At 39.3% G+C, this 22217-nt stretch overlaps 3 protein-coding genes across 3 annotated transcripts in view; all 3 read right to left on the bottom strand.

Moving 5' to 3' along the window:
• Positions 1–389, bottom strand: part of LOC129733242 (neuronal acetylcholine receptor subunit beta-3-like) — a 29217-nt gene extending 28828 nt beyond the window's left edge. The window contains exons 1-2 of the mRNA XM_055694933.1: positions 254–389; positions 38–192 (exon numbers count right to left, since the gene is read on the bottom strand). Of these exons, the coding sequence (XP_055550908.1) occupies positions 38–192; positions 254–302 (204 nt within the window). The 5' untranslated portion in view covers positions 303–389. The remainder of the gene's footprint in view (positions 1–37; positions 193–253) is intronic.
• Positions 390–630: 241 nt separating this feature from the next.
• LOC129733243 (acetylcholine receptor subunit beta-like) lies at positions 631–10198 on the bottom strand. The gene is made up of 8 exons (XM_055694934.1): positions 10072–10198; positions 9886–10013; positions 9745–9804; positions 9300–9409; positions 8833–9215; positions 8625–8777; positions 8384–8565; positions 631–859 (listed from the first exon to the last, which is right to left on the bottom strand). Exons 1-8 carry the CDS (start codon positions 10124–10126, stop codon positions 635–637), a joined length of 1296 nt encoding a protein of 431 aa, XP_055550909.1. The 5' UTR covers positions 10127–10198; the 3' UTR covers positions 631–634.
• A 249-nt stretch (positions 10199–10447) lies between these two features.
• On the bottom strand, positions 10448–20169 carry LOC129731802 (beta-hexosaminidase subunit beta-like). The gene is made up of 7 exons (XM_055692118.1): positions 19617–20169; positions 12227–12306; positions 12008–12166; positions 11874–11949; positions 11698–11813; positions 10903–11637; positions 10448–10841 (listed from the first exon to the last, which is right to left on the bottom strand). Exons 1-7 carry the CDS (start codon positions 19711–19713, stop codon positions 10485–10487), a joined length of 1620 nt encoding a protein of 539 aa, XP_055548093.1. The 5' UTR covers positions 19714–20169; the 3' UTR covers positions 10448–10484.
• Positions 20170–22217: the final 2048 nt, after the last annotated feature.

The following is a 22217-nucleotide window of genomic DNA, read 5'->3' on the forward strand; positions in this document are numbered from 1 at the left end:
CAGAAACTATTCTTTTCGTTGTTAAATTTACACTTACAAAGTTGAAATTTTGTAAAACCATATGCATATCTACGTGCACAGAATCGCTATGGCTTTTTACCGGTCGTTCTGATTTATCATATTTCGAGCAGAGCAACTTTGATTTCAGCGTTGCTTCTGTAGTTTTTGGTTCAACATCACAATTAACTGCCGCTGTAATGAAAACTTTTTATATTTTTTTCCTCAAAAGTATCAATTTAAAAACAAAACTTACAGGCTCCTTGGGTATACAAAAACAATGTCAGAACCAGAAGTCGCATCATGTTTGCTTCGCAGCTAGCTTGCAGAGAGATGTTATGTTTTCCAACTTAAATCCTATACTAAAGCTGATACAGTAGCTACAGAGTATTGGAATGCGTTGGTCTAACCTACATTTTTTAACCGCCAATATCCGCCCCTCTGGTAATATGATATTGCTATGTAGTATACTAGTTATCAACCGGTGTCTTCATGAGTTAAAGGAATTATTGGTTTATTCGTAGTGTCTAACATAAATGTTTCATACTTGTTGATAGTTGCAATTATATAGATAGAAGTTTAATAAAAGGTTCGCCCCACCATTTATTTATAGATATATTTAAAACATAGGACTGATCTATTTCCAGGGTTTTACAACAGGAGCAACGATGTTATCCGGTCTATCATTGCCAACTGGGATGAAACAAATTAGCATCATCGCATAGACGACAGCCAACAGGTAAAAACCGATTCGTTCCACAATCAAAGCAAACCGTTTCCATTGTTTGTTGTGCTGGGATGGCTTATCAGTTGCATCATTTTGCACCAAATTTGTGTCATCTGCAGTTGTTTCTATGTATGCCTGTAATGGATAGTTTTATTGTACGTTTTTGTTATTTCTAGAGAAACTCGAAAATAAAAGTACAAAAAAAATTATTATTCTTTTGCCATTAAAACATATTGAAATAGATTGTTTGTGGTGTATGATAAGTCTTTGTGTCAGTGTACAAACTTTTGGTTGTTGCTTGATGCGATGTAAAAATTGACATTAATATTTATGACATCATCAGTGTAACTTTCGGTGCTGTAGTAGACTACTGCGGTGTTTTATAATTCAGTTTTCCACTAACTATTATGAAAAATAGTGAATAATATAGAGTTCACAAGGCAAGGCACACTGTGGGTTCTCATCGCAAAATCAGTTCGCGATGTTGTTTCTCATGACTTATTTAAAGTACCTTAAAGTTTCAGGATGCAATGACGGGGGATAAATCAACAATTATTGTCACACTTTCAAAATTTCATAACTTTTCATATATTCGATTGAAATTAACCAAATTTTGTCAGAGTGTTGACCCAAATTTGATCGATGTATGTATGTGAACTGAAGTAAATAGCCGGATTTACCTATCAATCAATAATTACCGGCTCGCCCTTTATTGACATAAAACTTATTTAAATGTTGAATAGAAAAAACTCTTCAAACTTCTTCCATTTCTAAGAGCTACGTTATGATAACGTTGTGATGACTGTTTGCTCTGTTATCGTGACAAATGAAAAAGTACAAAAGAATGACGAATAATCCCAAAATACATTAATTTCTGATAGAATGTTATTTCTGTATGATGTATAATTAGATGTTAGAATAAAACAATCAATCGTCAAATTTGATGGTACAATAAAATGATTGGCAAACGGTGGTTATATGGAACCATAACGCACCTTGCGGCCAATAATCTTCGTCCAATTGCTCATATCTCAACCTCTCCGTTGTGCCGGCTGGGTGCGAGTAACTTTAGTAAAGATCGCATGAAATATGAGAAGGAGGTTGTACGCGTCTGTTTTCCCTTGTCGTGGGCGGCGGGCAGCAACGTCTGACCTGGAGCGGGTGGATAATTTACGAAATGGAATGTCTTTTCAGCTATACCTAAGACGGTACCTCTGCTACCAGACTAGCCATCGAAATTACGTCGAAATAAAGACGGCGATTAGAAACTCGCTACTTGGAACTGTAAATCGCTGAATATTCCACGTTACAACTGGATCTTATTGAATCAGCTTGAACACAAGGAGGTAAGGTTTCTAAATTGAACTTTTATGCACCCATTCGACAACTTCGACACCGTAGTTTATTTGCTCTTAACCATCATCGTACGGAATACGCAAAAAATGGACCTATGAATAGTATGATGAATTCTTATAATCAACACTGCGAAGCCATTGACTTAACGATGTCCCGGTATAAACTGAAACAGTATTTCAAGTCCTTGAGGCTGAGGACACAAAATTAATTTGTTTTATGTTCGTGTATAGTTTAGAAATTAATGTAACTAGTCTACATATATGATTGACGAAATAAATAAATAAATAAATAAATTTTCAACAACTTTGTCGAATAAACTTTTCTTCTATCTCTTAGTTTACTAATGAGAACTCTTTGTTATAGTAAACTCTTTGAAGGTAAGCAAGGCTCCGGGACAAAACGGAAGGGCTGTCAAGCAAGAATGCTTAGATGACCTTTTCCGGATAAGTGAAAGCGACAGAGACTGGTCCTGCTGCTGAAGGCCAAAAATCACCAGGGAAGCCATCGGCATATAGACCAACCTGTCTGCTAGACACAGCGGACAAGATGCTTAGGAGGATTATCTTCAATAAACTTGTGAGATTCACTGAATGTCAAAATGGTCTATTGTCAGTTTGGTTCCCGTCAGAGTATCGTCGCGCTCAACGTAAAACCGCGTTTAATAGCGCTAGTTAAGACTCTATAGCTTGTGCGCTATGGAGTCTTAGCGGGCCGATGTCGCTGTATAACATTTTAGAAAAATATTTCCAGAATTGTAAACTCGTTTACCACACAGAAAAGGGTTAGAAATGTACCTCAGTCACCACAGGAGTAGCGCACGGTTCCATCCTGAGCCCGGTGCTGTGGAATGCCTTGTATGACGGTGTGTTGAAACAAAGCTCCCTACCAGCGTAATGATTGTTGGCTTTGCGGACATAACTCTATCTAATCTATGGCGTGGAAGAAGTCGAGTTGGAAGCTTTGCTTTTAATGAAAATTACAGAAGACTGGATACGCTCCCTGAAGTCAGTGTTGTTAGTCTCGCTCGTAAGCAGCATACAACACCTCATGTGAGGTTCTCGGTGTCGCCGCTTTCACACAGTAGAGAATTCTCCATTAAAGCTATTTCTCGTTCTTTCCTGCTTCCTTTCTTACTCCCGAGATTATATGCGCACACTCCCGTCTACTCTTCTCGTGTGTACTCGTGTATACCTACTCCCCAACTCACGAGAACGACCAGCCGAAGACAATTGATTCAAGATGCTTTGCGATGGTTGCAGAGGTTACGGTAGCTGAGAAGCAATACGAAAGAGTTTATTCGTGTCGGTACGTGCTTGCTGCCACTCAGGGGAATGCATGAAGAAGAAAGAGTATCTCCAAAGCGTGTGTGCAAAAGACTTGAGAAGCGTAGTCTCGTTCTCAAGCAGAAAGGAGAATAAAGGTTTTGCTTCTCGCTCGATTTGCAACGCTGCCTGAAGTTGGAGCTATAGCACCACAAGACTGAGGTCATGATGGTAAACAACTGCAAATCGGAGCAGGAGGCAAGAATCAGTGCCGCTGGATGCACTATTGGCCCTGACGACTCTGTTGATATTGGTTTGGTTTTTACTTGCGAAAGTGAAGTAAGGGAATATTTTTGCTTTTGTTTTCACACATAAACTGACAACTGCATATGAGAACTCGTGTAGGTGCGAACAGCCTTGAAATCGATTACGCTTGCAAGAGGGCTTCAACGGCGCGATCGCGGAATTATCACGTATGACTGACAGTTAAGCGGTGCACGGCAGCAGCGCGAATAGCTTGCCAGCGTGACCACATCCATACTCAGGTATGAAACACCTGTGTAGTCTAAGACGTTAGGTATCACCTGTTACAGAGGTAAATTGGAAAGTACCTACAGGCTCATGTGTCTGAGAGTTGCGAGTACGTATCGCACGGTGCCATACGAAGCAGCGTCGCCAGAATTGTTTCGTTAAAATCCGTAGATTCTACGGATTTCCCCTGATTTCCCCTCTTTTCTACGGATTTCCCATATAAATACTATTCCGTAGAAGCGAACAAATCCGTACATCTACGGATAAATCCGTAGATCTGGCAAGCCTGATACGAAGCAATATGCGTCTTGGCTGGCATGGTACCTATCAGCATAATCGTCAGAGAAGACGCAGAATGTTTCGATAGATGCGTCATAAGAGGTATATGGAGCAACGAACGATCATCTTCGATGGTCAAGAGACAGGGGTATTGGTCCAACTCTACCAAGGGTTATAGCCAGATGGATCGCGAGGCGCCATGGAGAAGTCAACTTCCATCTGACACAAATTCTGTCAGGCCATGATTACTTCAGGCAGTATCTGCATAGGTTTGGCCCAAGTCCTCAGATGTGGAAGAATTCACGGAGCACGTGTTTTTCATATGCCCTTGTTTTGCGCCATCAAGGATCGATACGATGGCGGTTTGGCTGGTAGAAAGTGCACGGACGAGGCCATCTGGAAAAGCGGTTAGCGCTCCTTCTTCCCGAAAAATCTAAGCACTACAAGGCATTAATTGACGAGATGACTATCGGAATACCGATAGTTCGGTGGTTCCAGGGAGCACACAATACTAGGGCTGGAGGCTGGGGTTTCTGGTGGGTCGGGTTCAGCAAATTCAACCCCACTCCCTGAGTTATCTTCTCAGGTGTCTTATCGCAGATTTCCCACCACCGTGAAAAAAAAAAAACAAACCTATGCACTGCTTGGCGCAGCCATGACCTAACAGGATCTGCGTCAACTGGAAACTAACTTCACCTTCTCGATCCATCCAGATCCAGATATCGCCGGGATGAGTCGATGCGTCTGTCTACCTTCGGTAGAACCAGACATTGGTAGAAGCACTCTACGTCTTCTTCGACGATGATGCTGACAGGCGTCATCCTAGTCAGGACGCAAATTGCTTCGCATGACATGGTGCGGTACGCACACGGAAATCTCAGATACATGAGCCTATAGGTTCTTTTCAACAAGCTCCTGAACCGGGCTCCTGCTCGTCGTCCATACAACCGCCAGCTTGACTTATCCGCGACCCAGTTACCGATTCCAGGAGGGATGCGGTAGGGGTCCGATACTAAGGCGATGTCGAACAGGGACTCAGTGACCGCTTGGTATAGCAGCTGCCCATGGTTTCGCAGCCGGTCTACCGGTTGGGCATCTGAGGCCTCCCAAAAAACGTTTGGCTTCCTGTTTTCCAAAACATACCATGTACTTGGGAGACTACCCGCAATCCTTCGCTTTATGCACCACTTTATGCACCCCCGCAACGCCTGCATAACTGGCTCCTGTCGTACCTCTTGCAGGTCCAGGATTTATGTCACCCCTCAAAGCACCTGGAGAAAACGTCTAGTTGCTGGAATATACTCAGAGAGCATACTGACCAGCCGACTTTTAGCTTGCCTTCCGTTAGTGCCCAGTTCGCATCTGCCGATGCTGGTCGGAAGGTAGTCACCTGGGTCTCTGCCGAACCCTTTCGGAGGCGGATTGACTCAGTAGCCTCCTCCACCCCGCACTTCTCTTTGAGGGCTTGCGCAACATCGCATCCCTCGGCAATTTCATCCAGGTTTTTAAGCTGGAGAGTTACCACCGAGATGAGTGCCCGAGCCTGCATCTCTTTGCCAAGGACCTGTTCGGCTACCGCCTTGTAGGAAGCGCCCTTGTTCTTCGCATCGTTTCAAAGTTCAAGAGTCATCTCGCCAGTGCGACGCGTTTCCTTAGAGGATTTGAATACTGCACGGCGCTCTGGTCTTTGCACATAGATACGTGCGCGTTGTATCCTCCGTCTCGCACGAAGCCACGCACTGCTTAGCTCAGCTATCGCGTCAGTCCACTAAGGTCACCAGTATGCCGTTGGTCTTCCATTTCTATGCTGACAAGACCTAGGCATGGTAGTGGTGGCCGTGATTGGTAGAAATGCCTGGTACGATAGAAAGTGAGAGGCAGTAGAAGCGGCGAAGAACTGGAGATATGCGGTATACATGGGCTTTACCACTAAACAGAACTGGGTCGAGCATAAACGAAAACGGAACGTTATGACCTTGATTCTGGAATAGAAGAGGAGCCAGTGGAAGATCATGACGATGAGGAGATCTTCCATACTTGATAAAAGTGAGAATTTTACGGGAAGGTGAGTCGATGTCGCCCGATTTCGGACGAGAGCTGGATGATTGACATGCGAGAACAATATTTCGGTGAGTGTCTAAACGGAGATAAAACAAGCAGGAACGAAACAACGGTTGACCTAGGTGCACCAGCAACAAATAACCAGCCCGCGATATCCAGGAAGTCAGAAGAGGATCGGAAGGTTTATAAACAACAAAGACTTCGGCAAAGACGGCTTGCCGACGAGCAAGGGCACATAAGAGCACAGCTCTTTCTTCGTGTTGGGTATTTTCGTCACTGCGACCAATTTTTTGGTATTTTGTGACACAACAGCTCTTGGTCATCGTATTTATTTTTTGCGTGAAATGGTTTGATATATATAGTAATTCACTGGATTTATTCATTCAGGCCAATTGAAAGTCGATGAAGTTCAAATAGTATTGTAATTTTATTTCATTACTAATCCGTATAGCAGAATTAGTTCAGTAATTATATTATTTCAAAGTAGCATTGTTAATGACAATTCGTGCTGATTTGAGTATTTACAATGAATTTTAACCATCTACTGGTAATTTATTTGGAAACGAAAATCAACATGTAACTAACATGCGATTTTGGGTAATATGCTCACTGAGTCTCGCTCAGTATATGCAAAAAAAAAAAACAAAAAGTAAATATCAGCAGTGGAAGCTACATTCACGTGATGGTCATACAATACAGGAAGTATTGCGATCGTGGGGAAAACTGCCGAGGTATTGGGGTGTTAGAGAAGTGACTCTCCACAATGGAAGAAACACGAGCACAGTAGTCGCATTATTAGAGAAGCGGAACCTATGGAATTAAGAACTGAACTGTGCAACGATACGAAGAGAAACTATGTTACTGACGAGGTGTCCAGACGTTGAAATTAACATTTTGAGATGTCTAGGAACGGTGCCGATCTGTCGGCGGAAACATGACTGTAATTGGTAGGGTCCATTATTCGGCTGGAAACGGCGTACTCCCGATCGACTTTTTTAAGTCGGACATTAGCAGCTTGAGAACTGTGGACAGGGAATGAATTACTCAGTTTACAATAGAGGCCGTCGACTTAGCGATGCCAAGCGAAGAATAAAGACTGTAGTGTGGACGAGAACGCTTGATCGGCGGGTATTAACTTTGCGGTAACAAAAATTGCCGATTTTTTAGGGGTTTACCTTTAATCGCACTGACGAAACTACTCATGCATCATCAATTATAGTAACCCATGAGTTAGCAAAAAAACATTGACATCTCTATCTGTCAAATTTTAACTGTGATGGCGAAAAAAGTGAAGCTACTCCGTTTAAAAGTGTGCGCCGCGTCAAAAACGGACATCGTGCGGCACTTTGTGGACGCCGGGTATGCCCGTTCCGGCATCTACAACAACATCTTGACACTATTGGACAACGATCAGAGCATCGAAAGAAAGCCCGGTTCCGGACGGCCAACGACCCTGAGCGAGAAGCTACAAAGGATGCTGAAGAGGAAGACCGAGGGAAAAGTGGCCAAATCGCTGCGTGCACTTGGCCGGGAGGTTGGTGCATGCGGTAAAATAGTGAAACAGTATCTGGAGAACATGGACATACATGTCAGGAAGCGACAGTCCTGTCCATTGGTCTCGGAGCTGCAGGCAATGACGCAGCGACAGCGGTTAAATAAGATGGTCAAGTCGATTTTCCCGGCGAATCGCGACGTGGCAGTGGACGACGAAACCTATCTCACTCTGGATGGCAACGACTGGCAGGGTACGTATTTCACTTCTCCCACGAAGGAAGTGAGCTCCAAGGTGAAATTTATTTCACACACCAAGTTCCCCAAGAATCTTCTGCTGCTGTGGCTGACAATCAGCGAGAAGGGGATGTCAAAGCCGCTCTTCTTTCGCTTCGGGTTGGCCGTGAACCGGGAAATTTATAGTATGAAGTGCCTGCCAGAAGTTGCGTCGTTCATCAAGCAATACCATAGGGGCGAAGGCACGGTGTTCTGGCCAGATTTGGCGTCGGCCCACTACTCGAAGCGATCGTTGTAGGAGACAGATGTGGTACCGAACTCGGCGAATCCGCCCAGCTGCGTCTCATCGAGAATCGTTTTCCGGATTGAATTTTAGTTCGAGTAGTTATAAAGGAAGAATGATCAATTAACTGATTAAAAAATCGAAACAAATTATACTTACATCAAACTGGTGATCACCTATTGACGGTAAGGCCATCGAAACCAAAGATAGCGATTGGGTTGTTCTTATCGTAATTTCAATCCACTGTGAAGTTTGGGTTTGTCTAAGTGCTAATCTTCCAGTGATGGTAATAAAGATGATCAAAAAAGCAGTCAACAACATGGAATCGCGATAATAGTTTACTGTAATGATTAATTCGTTCAACATGATCGATGATTGATTGTAAATGAAATTTGCTCACACAACATCGGCGTAGATTCTCCGTACGTTGGCAATTTCCAGGATAGCTGTTGTATGAATGTAAAATGTGAGTGTAGGATAACTAACAGTATAATGTAGCGAGCGTTGCTGTTTATAGGTACCCAAAGCGAAGCCAAATTACAACAGAGCATAACTGAAATCGATATTTATAAACTGAGAGTGAAAATGGAATTGCACCTTAAACTTACCCAAAGCTGGAACAACTATGGAAATCGCATAGAACGTTGATATTCGCTCTATAACGAACGACACCAGGATCACTGTTAACGTTTTGTCGTGCAGTGGAGTTGTACTTTCCGTTAGCTCGTGAGAGATTGATAACAAATGCCAGTTTTTATTGAGTGCTTTTAAGTCCGAAATTACCGATGTACTGAATCCGGAAATAGAGATATCATCATTAATTTGATTCCAGACTCCCAGTTGCAGTGTACAAGATACTGTTCCGTAGGGCCACCGCTGTAAGTTGTCAACGCAGGCACTTGGAAGTGTGCAAAACGAATTACATGTCACTTTACCGTTGCTGCGCAAGATGCAACCATTATCCGTACATTTGATTTCGGATTCGTCAAAGCTGAAATAGGATTTTGTTGAATACACAGCTCTTTTCATTTTGCTGGAGGTTTTATAGACGTTAATCAAATGAAAACTGACTTACGTTCTTTCCATGTTAAAAGTGGGATTCCAGAGGTCTTTTTTCTTGATAAATATTTTGTCTTCTGCTGAAAAAGCTGATGGTTCCCACTGGAGTCGTTCATCTGTCCACGTCTGATAAAATTATATCTATGTTATAATTGTTGTTAAAATATTCATATTGATGTTGGAATATAACTTCCCATACAAAGTTCAAAAGTAAGTGAATAATGGTATTTCAAATCTTTTATCTTGGATTTTAATTGAACTTTTCGATTAACAATTACTAATTACTTTAGAGAAACTTAGTTTCCAAATTTGTCAGAATATAGTCACTATGAAATAAGTAGAAAATGAATATTGAATGTAGAACTACGCAAGGCAGTTTTATTGTAAAATTGCACATAGAAGCAAAAACTGTACAGAAAATGCAAAAACGAATTAGAAATGGTAAGTTTTCCGAAACTTACCATTAGAAACAGTCCTTTAATTTTCATGATTTCACCATCTGATGCATAGTATCCCCTTTCCTGCCATGAAAAAAAAATTAGTGCACATATGCAATCATTTTTTTTTTGTTTCTTTTAATTTTCCGTCCTACTGTTACTTACGACATAAAAACTTTTGACTTGCAATTCCAGTTCCAGCCCAGCAGGTCGATTTTGCGCTGATTCAGGGGCAATCGATGAGTTGTAATTATTGAATATTTTGTCTTTTATTTTTAATTTGCTTGATTGAGCTGTTAGAAATGGAACTAATGATTCAATAGATGTAATAAAATAGATTTGGATAGTTACCGTCAATTAGAAGGATGCAATTGAATAAAATAATCAGTACCCTATTTCCGGTCATCTTCTACGGTAGACGCTAGACGACTAGAAATATGAAGGACTAAAATAGAACTGAAAAAAATGCGTTCAACGCCTTTTTGTAGGAGCTTATGACCACCGCTACCCTTTAGTTAGATATATTGTGGTATAACAGCGTTCGATGCTGTGCCTCTGATAAATATTGATAATGACCTTTGAGTAATTTTTACGCCCATTTTTAGCATACGGTTTAGTTATAGTAGGACTGTCGAAGGTGGCTTTTAGCTTCAGCCGATTTTAAATTTGTGTTTTGCGAAATCTCTAAATGTTGAGAGTTCGAAGATTTGATGAAATTAAATTGTTGTAACATTTATCCAAAAATTTATTATGTGCTATTAGTTTTACAAACAAAATCCCGGTCCACTCGGTGGCTGGGCAGGAATATTACGCTTATTCATACGGCATGCATGTTCTTCCAGTCGATGGGCAGCTTCGTCGGCATCGTCAACATCTTCCTGTGACCAAAGCTTTTCAGCCGTGGCAGAAACTCGTGGGAAAATGCGTTGCAAGATGTTGTGTTCATTGACCACTTCGGCCCACATGCATGCTTCACCTCCAAGCACCAGATCTTTCTGATGCTGTGTACCGACGAAGTCATGTGGATCACAATTATAATACTTGCGCCAGTCCCCGCCCGTAGCGAGATGATCCAAATACCAACAGGAGGAGAGAAGCGCTGGCAACCCTTCGAGTGTTATCTGAAACGAACATTCAACAATTAGTCTATCATTCGCTGGGAGTCGCGCTACAAACTCATACTCGGTGGAGAAGATCCTGTCGGTTTCCAGTCCACACATGGACAACCGTTCCGTTGGGAAGTCGCACTCCGTTGACGTAAACTTCTTGCCAAACAAGTGAACTCCTGTTCAAAACATCAATCTGATCCACAACTCGTTGGATGAATTTTTCCTCCAGCATCTCAAACGAGTACAGACCGTTTTGTTTCATGTATTCCATGATGTCCGGATTACTAGCCCAGCATTCGAAGCCAACTTCATCGCCGCCAAGATGAACATACTGATCAGGAAAAACTTTGACTACCTCTTGGAAAAGATTGAATAGGAACGTGTAGGTCAACTCTTTCGTAGGATCCATCGGTCCTAATTTGCCTTCGTACTCATCATGACATGTGGTTAAAAGCTCGGGATGAGAAACACCCCACGAGCGAGTGTGTCCTGGTGTGTCATACTCCACCATAACACGGATTCCTCGTTGTCGTGCTTCTTCTATGATCTTCTTAACGTCTTCCGGAGTATAGACCATTGACGGATGATAGGCTCCCTTAGCGCTTAATTCCGGATAAACTTGACTTTGGTAAGGAAAACTGTGATCGTCAACAATATGCCAATGAAAAACGTTCAGTTTATTGTAGGCCATTCCATCCAGAATTTTTAAGAGAGTGCACACCGGTACAAAATGCCGTGAAGTGTCTACCAGCAAGCCTCGATGGGAGAATCTCGGACGATCTCTTATGGTGGTGGAGTTTATGCGAAGCTACAAGAAATTTGCGTAGCAATCAAAATGTTACTTCTCTTTTCCCTAATGTGTACTCACCATGGAACCATCATCGGCCAGGACAACCATCTGCGAAAAGGACTCTAGTGCTCTTAAAATACCCCATATGGAATAAGATGCAATACTGGCTTGTGCATCGTCAACAGTAATGTCATCTGAAAAATACATGTTTTACTGAAGCCATTAAATTTACTCACGAGGCAATTAGTATTTACAAGACTCATCCATTCCCAGATGTGGCAGAGTTTCGCAAGGCAATTTTAGATCGACTTTTACTTCGTCAAGGTAACCCTGGAATTGCAGATAATTTAGTTTTATTTGATTCCGTTGTCGACAACTAGCAACGTACATTAAAATTCACATCTGAACGCCAGGATTTTCTGGGCACTTCATTGCCCAGAGCCGCTGCACTGTATATTGATCTCCGGACATCATTCGCTTCGTCGACGATAAGCTTTTGGTAGCGTTCGATGGCTTTCTCTAGGATGTCACACGTGTAGTTTGCAGTCTGTAATGGTTCTAGAGGTTAGTTACTCATGAAAAGTTTTTAGTCTGTAGACCGATGAACCTTGAAATGAAACGTTGTTCGTTTGATAGCATTGTATCGATTGGAGGTGGTTTGTTCCTTTGGTTTGGGCCATATTTCACCTGAAATACAAGTGGAATGAATTAGTAAATTGTGGTGTATTGCATACGACTCAGTGAAAAGAAACGAGCTGTGGCAGATCATGCTGGAACACGGTTTCCCGACGAAACTAATAAAGCTGAGTCGTATTACACTGGAGGGATCAAAATCGTGCGTGCGGATAGCTGGCGAGAGATCAGCCGCGTTCGTAACGTTGGATGGACTGAAGCAGGGGAATGCGCTCTCCAACCTACTGTTTAACATCGCTCTTGAGGGTGCAGTACGAAGAGCAAACGTGGAAAGAAACGGTACTATCATCACGAAATCTCACATGCTTCTTGGCTTTGCGGACGACATCGATATCATCGGTATCAAGCGTAAGGCCGTGGAGGAGGCCTTCGTACCTTTTAAGAGAGAAGCAGCGAGATTGGGACTGGTCATTAACTCTGCCAAAACGAAGTACATGGTAGCTGGCAGAGAGCGTGGAAGTCCCCGTGGTGTTGGTGCTAAGGTGGAGATGGATGGGGAACGATTTGAAGTAGTCGTCGAATCCGTTTATCTTGGTACGCTTGTAACATGTGACAACGATATGAGCCGTAAAGTGAAACGACGAGTTGCAGCTGCGACCAGGGCCTTCTACGGACTACGTAATCAGCTAAGATCCCGTAGGTAGCAAACTCGCACAAAACTAGCGCTGTAAATGACGCTGATACTCCCGGTGGCCCTTTATGGACATGAAGCAAGAACGCTGAGGGAGGCTGATCGAGGAGTGCTCGGAGTTTTTGAGCGTAAAGTTCTGCGATTGATACTTGGCGGTAAACTAAAAGATGGAGTGTGGCGCAGACGCATGAATCACGAGTTGTACCAGGTATACAAACATGCTGATTAGGGTGCCAGGCAAAATGGTCATCTCGAATTTCGAAAAAAAAACCCCTATACAAAATGTTCACCTGCTTTAAAAAACACCCTGTGCAAAATTTCAGCTCAATCGGACCTAAAATGGGGTGGCGCAAAGCGATTGAAGTTTGGCTTTTTTGAAAACCGAAAAATCACCCAAAATTTCGGTTTTCGAAAATTTTTTTTGATGCCAAATGACTTAAAAACGCATGAAACGTCGAGAATTGGTGTCATCTGAAAAAATTTTTTTTTGCAAAAATTTACTCTCTGGAACTTAGTCGTTTTCTCAATTGTGGAAGGCGGAGTTCAAAATGTTTAGAATTTATCTTTTGAAATTGATCACTAGTCTCTCGAAATAGCTTGCATAATGATATACACAGTGGTGGGCACCGCTAACCGAAAATTAAGCGACGCTAATCGCTAAGTCGCCAATCGGAAAGTTTAGCTCGATTATCGCTAAACGCTAACCGCTAAACCCACATTAGCGGAATTTTCGCTAATCGCTAATCGCTAACTTATTAATATGTAAAAAGTCATATCGCTATATTTATTGCTCGTGTTTTGTAAGATTTGGACCACTTTTGTGGTAAAACAAACGAAAACAAATACTTTCGAGCGCTATTTACAATAAGAGGTTCATAATACGGTGTTCATATTTGATTTTGAAAAACAAGGACAACAAACAAAAGTTATTCAGCTTGCATAAAAAATAAATACCTTGGAATATTTTCATGAAAATTCAACTACTATCTGAATCGAAAAGGTAAAGCCTAAGTTGTCATAATTTTAAGCCGAAATACAAAAGTTCTTGGTTGCCGAAAATTCAATCTAGACCTTGAGCTTGTTCTGAAAAATGCTCCTGTGGCTTGTACGATAACTTGAACTCCATTCTAGTGTGAAAAGACTGACTTGGACTTGTGTCGTAAAGAGCGGGACTCTAGAAAATTGAGACAATTGAACGTTGTTTGAATGAAATATTGGTTCCAAAAGAAAATTTCGCAGTAAAGTATGTTCATCTTTCGAAGCAATGTACGTACGCCATCAGCAATTCACAGTTTTTCTAAATAGTTATATCGTCACTTCTCTACAAAATTTAGCGAATTAGCGATAAGCGTTTCGAATGCCAAAATTCTAGCGACGCTAACAGTTTCGCTAACCAGCTCAAAAATTAGCGAAACCGCTAAACCGCTAACTGAATATTAGCGTCGCTAATTAACGATTAGCGAATTAGCGGAATGGTGCCCACCACTGGATATACACTATAACTAGCATCGAATACATTATATTTTATTAGGGTGGTTCATTTATTCGGCATAGGGTGGTTCATAATATTGTGAAAAATGAGTATAAAATAAAAAAAAAACTTCGGTTAGTTTGATTGGTGTGACGTCTTCGACAAAGTTGTAGATAATAATTCTGTCTTTCCAAAATTATTACACTCGAAAATTTTTCATTCAAAAGTTAGAAGAAAGATTAAAAATTAATTATTCAAAAGGGCTCATTTTCTAAAAACTTGATTTTTTTCATAAAACCTACGAAAGATTACCAAAACAATGAAACCAGTCCGATCATATAGAAATCAAGAAAAATCAATTATCATTTTTTGAAAAAAAAAAATCGAAAAAAAAAAATATTTTCAATTATTTTTTTTTAAAGGCATATTTTTTTTGAAAGGACAAAATATTATCTACAACTTTGCCGAAGACACTATGCCGTTTCGACTGTAGACATATTTTTAATTTTCAATAGAGCACTCTATGAGGAATCAAGAATATTTCTACAGTCAAAACGGTTTATTTGATTGGCATAGTGTATCTGGCAAAGTTGTAAATAATAACTTCGTTCCTCCAAAAAAATGTACCCTGTGAAAAAAAAAATAAATTTAAAAAATATAATTTTTTTTTCTGATTTCTCCATGGCCGGTTTCGTTGTTCAGGAAAACTTTCGTAGTTTTTATAAAAAAAAACAGTTTTTTTAAATGGGCTGTTCTCGATAACTAATTTACAACTTTCCTTTATTTTTTTTTTAAATTAGTGATTTGTTTTTAGAGTGTATATTATTTTTGAAAAACAAAACTATTATCTACAACTTTGCCGAAGATGTCACACCGCTCAAACGAACCGAGTTGGCTCTAAAAAATTTTGTAGTCATCAACACCTATCCAAAATAGCTTTTTCCAATAGCTTTTCAAAAATGAGTTGTGTTTCAATAAATAAAACCAATAGCACAAAATGGCATCTTTTGCCTATAAAAACGTCTATGCAAAGTTTCAGCCAATGGGCACGTTCACGTTCTGATGATGTTTACTTGACAGAAAATGTATGGTCGAACTGTCAAAACGACGCAAACCCAGAAACAACGAGTCAATTGTGTTGCGTATCTGATTGAGATCCCTATACTCTCATTACTGTCCAACGAAGCCAACGAATTTAGTGCAAAATTTTGTAATAACACCTCTAATTGTGGTTTCATATTGTGCATAATGTGTGCTTTGGTACTCTCATGTTCGGATTTTTCCATATACCACGTGGATAGCTTTGGAGGGGGGGGGGGGGGGGTTGTGCAATTTCCACGGCCCCTACAAAAAAAAAAGAATTTATATGGTCATTTGTCCACGGGGGGAAGGGAGGGGTCAAAATCGTTAAAAATCTGTCCACGTGGTATGTGGATGGCCCCAAAATAAAAATGTATGCGTAAGGGTTGTAAAGATGTCAAAAATAGAAATAAAAATGGTAGAAATCAAGTAAACAAATAATTGAACAACCAGAAAATAATAAACCGAGCAGAGAGAGCACAAATACATGTAAATTCCAAAAATATCATCAACGAGCCCACAATAGAAAATTACAAGAAATACTGTTCCCAGAAACTATCAGTTTTGGAAAAAAGATAGTGTTTCGATATGTTCATTTTCATTAACCGTAGACCTACTTTGGAAAATTCGATAAATCCCTAAATTGAAAGATAATGTTATTTATAGCATTTTTGTAAAATATTTCAACTTTCTAAAAAATTGTTTTCAGGTTGCCAAACGTGATTTATGAAAAAATGTCTTTTTTAAGCTACAAACCCACTCTTTTGCACTTTTTTCAAATCTGTTCGATTCCTAAATTTTCTATATATATTTTTTTTATTTTTGTGGTTTGGTTCAGCATCGCATTCAAATTTTTTGACTCGCAGAGCCCATTAAACATCACAAAAAAAAATAATTTTTCTAACAATTTTTGGATAAAACCCTCCAAAACACAAATAAAAAAGAATTTGATCTAGAACTGAAATTTTCATTGCAAAGCGGGATTTACGACGAAAATTTGCATGAAAAAAGACACTTGATAACTTATCGAGGACCTGAGAGTATTGACATTTTTATATGTGATGGAAAACTATGCATTTTGACAAATATGTTGAATAACTGTTTTATTTTGGGAGATAACAAATAACAATGTTCAGAAAATAAATGCGTTTTTGGATGGCTGATAACTTAGTAGAAGGTTTAAAAATTCGTAAAAATCTGCGAAAAATGGTAGAAGGAAAATTGTGATTTTTAGTGCCTTCTAAAAGTAAACTCAATATTGAGGTAAAAGATAGAAACATGATGTCTTCGGTAAAGTTTCTAGTTTTAAGATAACATAAAACTTTGTCGAAGACACCTTGCGTCTGTCTTATTCTGATCGAAAAGTAAATTTTTTATCTCACTCATTGGTGGATTGATCACCCATCTTTTTATTTACATTAAAAGATGCATTTTTGAAAATCCTGAAACATCTCCAAACATACCCTATGGCTATAGACAACATTTGAATCACCATTTAGGAAATTATACGCACAAATAGCAAAATAAAACACTGTGCAATGGAGATATTGAGCTTTAGTGGCATTTTTGACAAAATGCATAGTTTTTTATCACATGTAAAAACGCCAATATCTCAGCCCCCCGATAACATATCAAGGATCTTTTTTCATGCGAATTTTCGTCTTGAATCCCGCTTTGCAGAAAAGTTTCAGTTCTATTAGAAAAATTTTTTGGGGGTTTTATCTGAAAGTTATGAGAAAAATTCACTTTTTTGTGATGTTCAATGGGCTCTGTGAGTCAAATAATTGAATGCGATGCTGAACCAAACCATGCAAAATATTCAAAAACAACCCCACAAAAATAAAAAAATATATGGAAAAATGTAGGAATCGAACAGATTTGAAAAAAGTGCAAGAGAGTGATTTTGTAGCTTGGAAAAGTAATTTTTTCATAAATCACGTTTGGGCAACCTGAAAACGATTTTCTAGAAAGTCGAAATGTTCTATAAAAATGCTATAAATAACATTATCTTCCAATTTAGGGCTGAGCACCTTGACTTTTACAATATCGGTTTTTTTTTGGGACTGCCTATTACCCATGGAAAAACCGAGAAAAATGGGAAACTCTTTTCATTTGAATAGAGTTTTTCGTTAATCTCCATATTCTTCACTTTCTATTGCGACTTTTCATAATCATAATTCATAATTCATTCATAATTCATAATTCATAATCATTACCATCTGGAAAATATTTGTTTGTTTGAAATAATGTTCCACATAAAAAAATCACATAAACTATGTAATCTCATTCCCATCAAAATCGCGTTTAAATATGACGGCTCGAAAGGGACTCATTCTGACCGAAAAGTCCGCCAATATCACCATGGTAGTGTAAAATAGCTGAAAGTGTTCTTTTCGATGCCTTAACGTTCAAGCAACAAAGTAACGAGAAATCAGCAAAAAATATAGTTCATCGTGAATTTTGGCAAACAGTTTATAATCAATGTTGAAAAAAAAAAACTATCTACAAAAATCTCTGTTTCAGCGCAATATGATCAAATATTCAATTTGCGCAAAATGTGTTTCTGTGAATTCCCGCATATTGATTTCCGAAAAAACTTAGTAATCTAAGCTAAAGTCTTTACCAAAATATTAATAAAAAACCACTTGTCATTTTTTATAAATTTTTTGAGCATTTTCGGACTGCTCCTACGCTCATACGAAGTGTTACACTACGTGAGGACACCATGCGAAATTACATTACGTAGGGGTGAAGTGGTATTGAGAATTGCCTAATTCCGCATTACTTAATATATAAGTGTTCCGTTATCGGCGGTATTTCTATAACCAGTAAAAAAAGTCCTGCATACACAATCACTATCGGCGCGGTAAAAAATTCCAAATCATCGGTGGCTGCGGCATGCGTAAAAGTGTCGGCAGAGGCGGCGTGGTGGTGTACAGGACTAGGACTGCCTTAATTTAAAAATGTTCTAATACCTTTTTAGTGTTAAGTTACGTATATTTTCGTATTATTGGAGTTGAGAAACGAAATGCTAAATATCTTGCAAATTTATGCTTCTTTGATGAATATTATAGCACATAAAACCTCGAGAAAAATTTCTTCGGGTTTTTTTTATTTGTGGACTAATCACTGCGACCAGAGTTTAGCTCTATTGTGATATTGACCAGGTGTTTTCTATACTCTGCACTTCATATTATTAGCAGTAGCACTATTGAAGTAAGTGATACGCTTATCATTCATATCGGTGCATAGTTAGTAGTTACTGCTCTACTATACCGAGCCTCTGTTCATCCTAACAATATATCAATTACAATTCCCTGGAGAGAACTTTTATGTTACTCACACCAGTTTTATTATAATAGGAACTTATTTTTGTTAGGAGGAGAGTCAACAGGGGTACTGTAGAATCCATATTGAAGGAAGGGTACGTGGTGGGGAGCCTGAGAACAAACCCATGCTAAAAGTCCTTTGACAACAAAGTGGCCTGATTCTACTAAGATTCGAACCCACGACCACCCGCTTTTCATAGCGGACTCTGTAACCTTGCGACTACGGAGCTCCCTAATAATTATTTTTTTCGGGATGCTCTTCACAAATAATGCAAATCGCGCATCTTTGTATGAAAACTTTTTGTTTTTTTGTGCGTTTTGGTACACAAATTTGCAGAAAATATTGCTACTAAAACGGGTCAATGAATTTTTCAGATTCGCAAATTTTGAACAGGAAGGTTTTTTAATTCCTTATTTCGAATTATGAATCGATTTAAAATGTATCGGAATAAAGTCGTAAATATGGATCGATAACGAATCTGCCAACAATTAAGAAACATAATTTTTAATTCTCTTTTAATGTAAACCGCATTGGCACTTTTTAAAAATTATTTACCTCTTTACCTCTAATTATTTACCTCTTTCCAACATGGAATCATGCTAAAAGTTATTATTATTCGAAGTATGATATTTTAAGTTTGAAGATAAAGAATTAAAGTTGAAAAAAATAGTTTAGTAATTAATTTAATTTTTTTTCGAAATTGAACACATTTGAATATAAAAATTCTATAACCGTAGAAATTCTTTAATTTATATGCCTATTCAAATTAGATAATGTTAATACAGTATATACCTTTCGTAGCCTTAATAACGGGTCCCGGTTCTACTATGTATGAGAACACACAGCTGGCCAAAAAGCACACCAAAATCAAAACAAACTTAATCTTCATCTTTTAGTCAGAATCCTCGAAAACCACACAAACACTTGTCGCGGGGATCACTAAGCAAGACCAATCGAGCTCATTGGCTGCCAGTATAAGCGCGCTTAATTATTCGTTGACCTATTATCACCTCGACCGGTCGAGAAGGTATGTAGCGGCTAGCCTCGGAAGCGCATCAATAAATAATAATGTAAGTCAGCAGCACACCGCCACCGTATTCCCGTCTTTTCCTTCGGTACAATCCAGCACACACCCCGTCGGGAAGACGCTCTCGCCTTCTCGTATTGTCCGGTCGTTCCTCCCTGATTACACTTCTTAGGAGAAGCTTCGTGCGCATCCAAGAAACCTCCGAAAGGGACTGAGCTGAAAGCGAATCGAAATTCTTTGATGCTTGCAACGATCGCGGGAACTACCGACAGATCGCGATCGATGCTCTTTCGGCCTTCACTGTACTATAAATTTTATCCTATCAACACGAGCGGGAAGACGGGTGCGATGTTCTCGATGTGATCAACGAGCCGAGCCAAGTTTCAATTAATTCCGAAAGCGTCGAACGATCCCGAACGCAACGTTGAAGGTGGCCTAAAAATATAGACTCAACGTCGCATATAAACGATTCCAAAAAAGTTTTTTTTTATAAAAAAAATGACGAAGTGGTAAAAAAGTTTAAAGTTAGTGGCTTTCGTTACGCCCTTTTACTATGTTACTCTCGAATTTAGATTTTTTTACACTTGACAAATTACCACCAGTGGAGGCTACGGTACATGTACATATTCAGAACCAATCTATTTAAACTTGTTGAAATTTTACCATTGAGCAAAACACTACCCAGCTTCTTATTGAAGAACGCCTACTAGCAATCGTTTCCCAGCACAACTAGAGCTAGTGTTTTACCGTTCTCATTAAAAATAATACTATAACTTTATTTAAAAAAAAAAAGGGATTTTGGATTTGAACTTTGACTCTTTAAATGCTATACAGCTGCGGCTTTAAAACTGCTTTCTAACCTATATTTTTTGGTTGACAATAGACATATATTCACTGCTAGGTGAATTGAAGTTAATGCTTTTAAGTCCAACACTCGGTTCCAGTCGTTGCTGGCTTATCGCAATCGGCTGGTGATTCCCTCTCTTATTATGTAAACATTATTTGAAGGTTTGTTTTCGAGTTGTTACACTTGACGCCTGTATTTTTCATGTCATTGAATCGCTGAAACAATGGTGTACACAATTAGGCGCTATGTGTGTTATCAGAAACATTGATGAGTTGACAACTGTCGCGTCAATATACGTGAAAGCTACCAATAAAAATAGATCTTATTTCGTCGCTTGTCACAATATCAATTTTACTTCAGAGTAATCTTCGTACTACCGTGAAACCAAAATCAAAATCAATATCAAAACAATTTCGAGTTTTAACATGTGTAAAGCCAGTGTTGTAATATTGCTTTGACTCGAGCAAACCCGCACTAGAGATTGCAAGAGCTCATCATTTACACCTGTCGAGTACCGAAAACTCGAAGCTTCACCCAATTACGACATGAAGTATTAACAAGTTTGAATCTTATCAAGTACTCACTTGAACGGAATCTGCTATACAGATCAGTGGCGAAGAAAAGTTTAGTTAGAGTTTACCTACTCTTGCATGGATTGCGAAGGTTATAAATTTTCCGGCCCAGGCAGGCTGCAACATGTTGTAATGGGCAAACTTCCCTAACAAGTACGGGCCAAAGTTTATTTGATGAGGGTAACTTTGTAAAATCTGATATGTGAATAGCAGAGAAAGTTGATACTTTCCATGGCTTTTCTCTAGTCGGATTGGTTACGGTGTAGCGTTAGAAAGATCGCAATTGCCAATATATTAGCTTTAATCGGAAGATACTTTGCCATCTGTGTGGTAATAATACTTTGCAATCCTGCACTTGACAGCAACGAGAAGCCACTGCTCGATTAGGAACAGTTAGGATAGAAACATAGGTTTTGGTCTTATAAGCTATTTTGGTCATATTAATATTTGACTGGTAATTGAAAAAATAAATAGTCAGTTAGGAACTATTTCTAAACTTATCTGAACATCGATTGTATAAAGCATCAAAGCCCTACTCCCTACTGTGTGATGTATTACACACAATAAATACATAGAAATTATATTTTTACATGAATCTTATGGTTGCTTTCAAATTCAAATACAGTAAGGTCGCTTTTTACGCGGGTTGCTTTCCTCCATTACTCAAAAACGGTACAAGATATCGACCTCATTTCAATCACGTTTTCCGTTTTAGGCCACGAGTGATCATATATCAGTTTTCAAAAAAAATTACAAATTTTGGTGTAGATACTCAAAATTTAAAATATTAATTTTTGGTCTCTATATTGGCGACTATCATATTCAAACGAGGTTTTAACGTTTTAGGACGGTTTTCTTTGTTATATTTGCAACTCAAAAAAGTCACTTTTACCGCGGGCCCATACAAATTTGGAACGCAACCCCCGCGTGAAAAACAACCTTAGTGT

This window comes from Wyeomyia smithii, chromosome 3 (genome assembly GCF_029784165.1).
Source record: "Wyeomyia smithii strain HCP4-BCI-WySm-NY-G18 chromosome 3, ASM2978416v1, whole genome shotgun sequence".
Taxonomy (NCBI): domain Eukaryota; kingdom Metazoa; phylum Arthropoda; class Insecta; order Diptera; family Culicidae; genus Wyeomyia; species Wyeomyia smithii.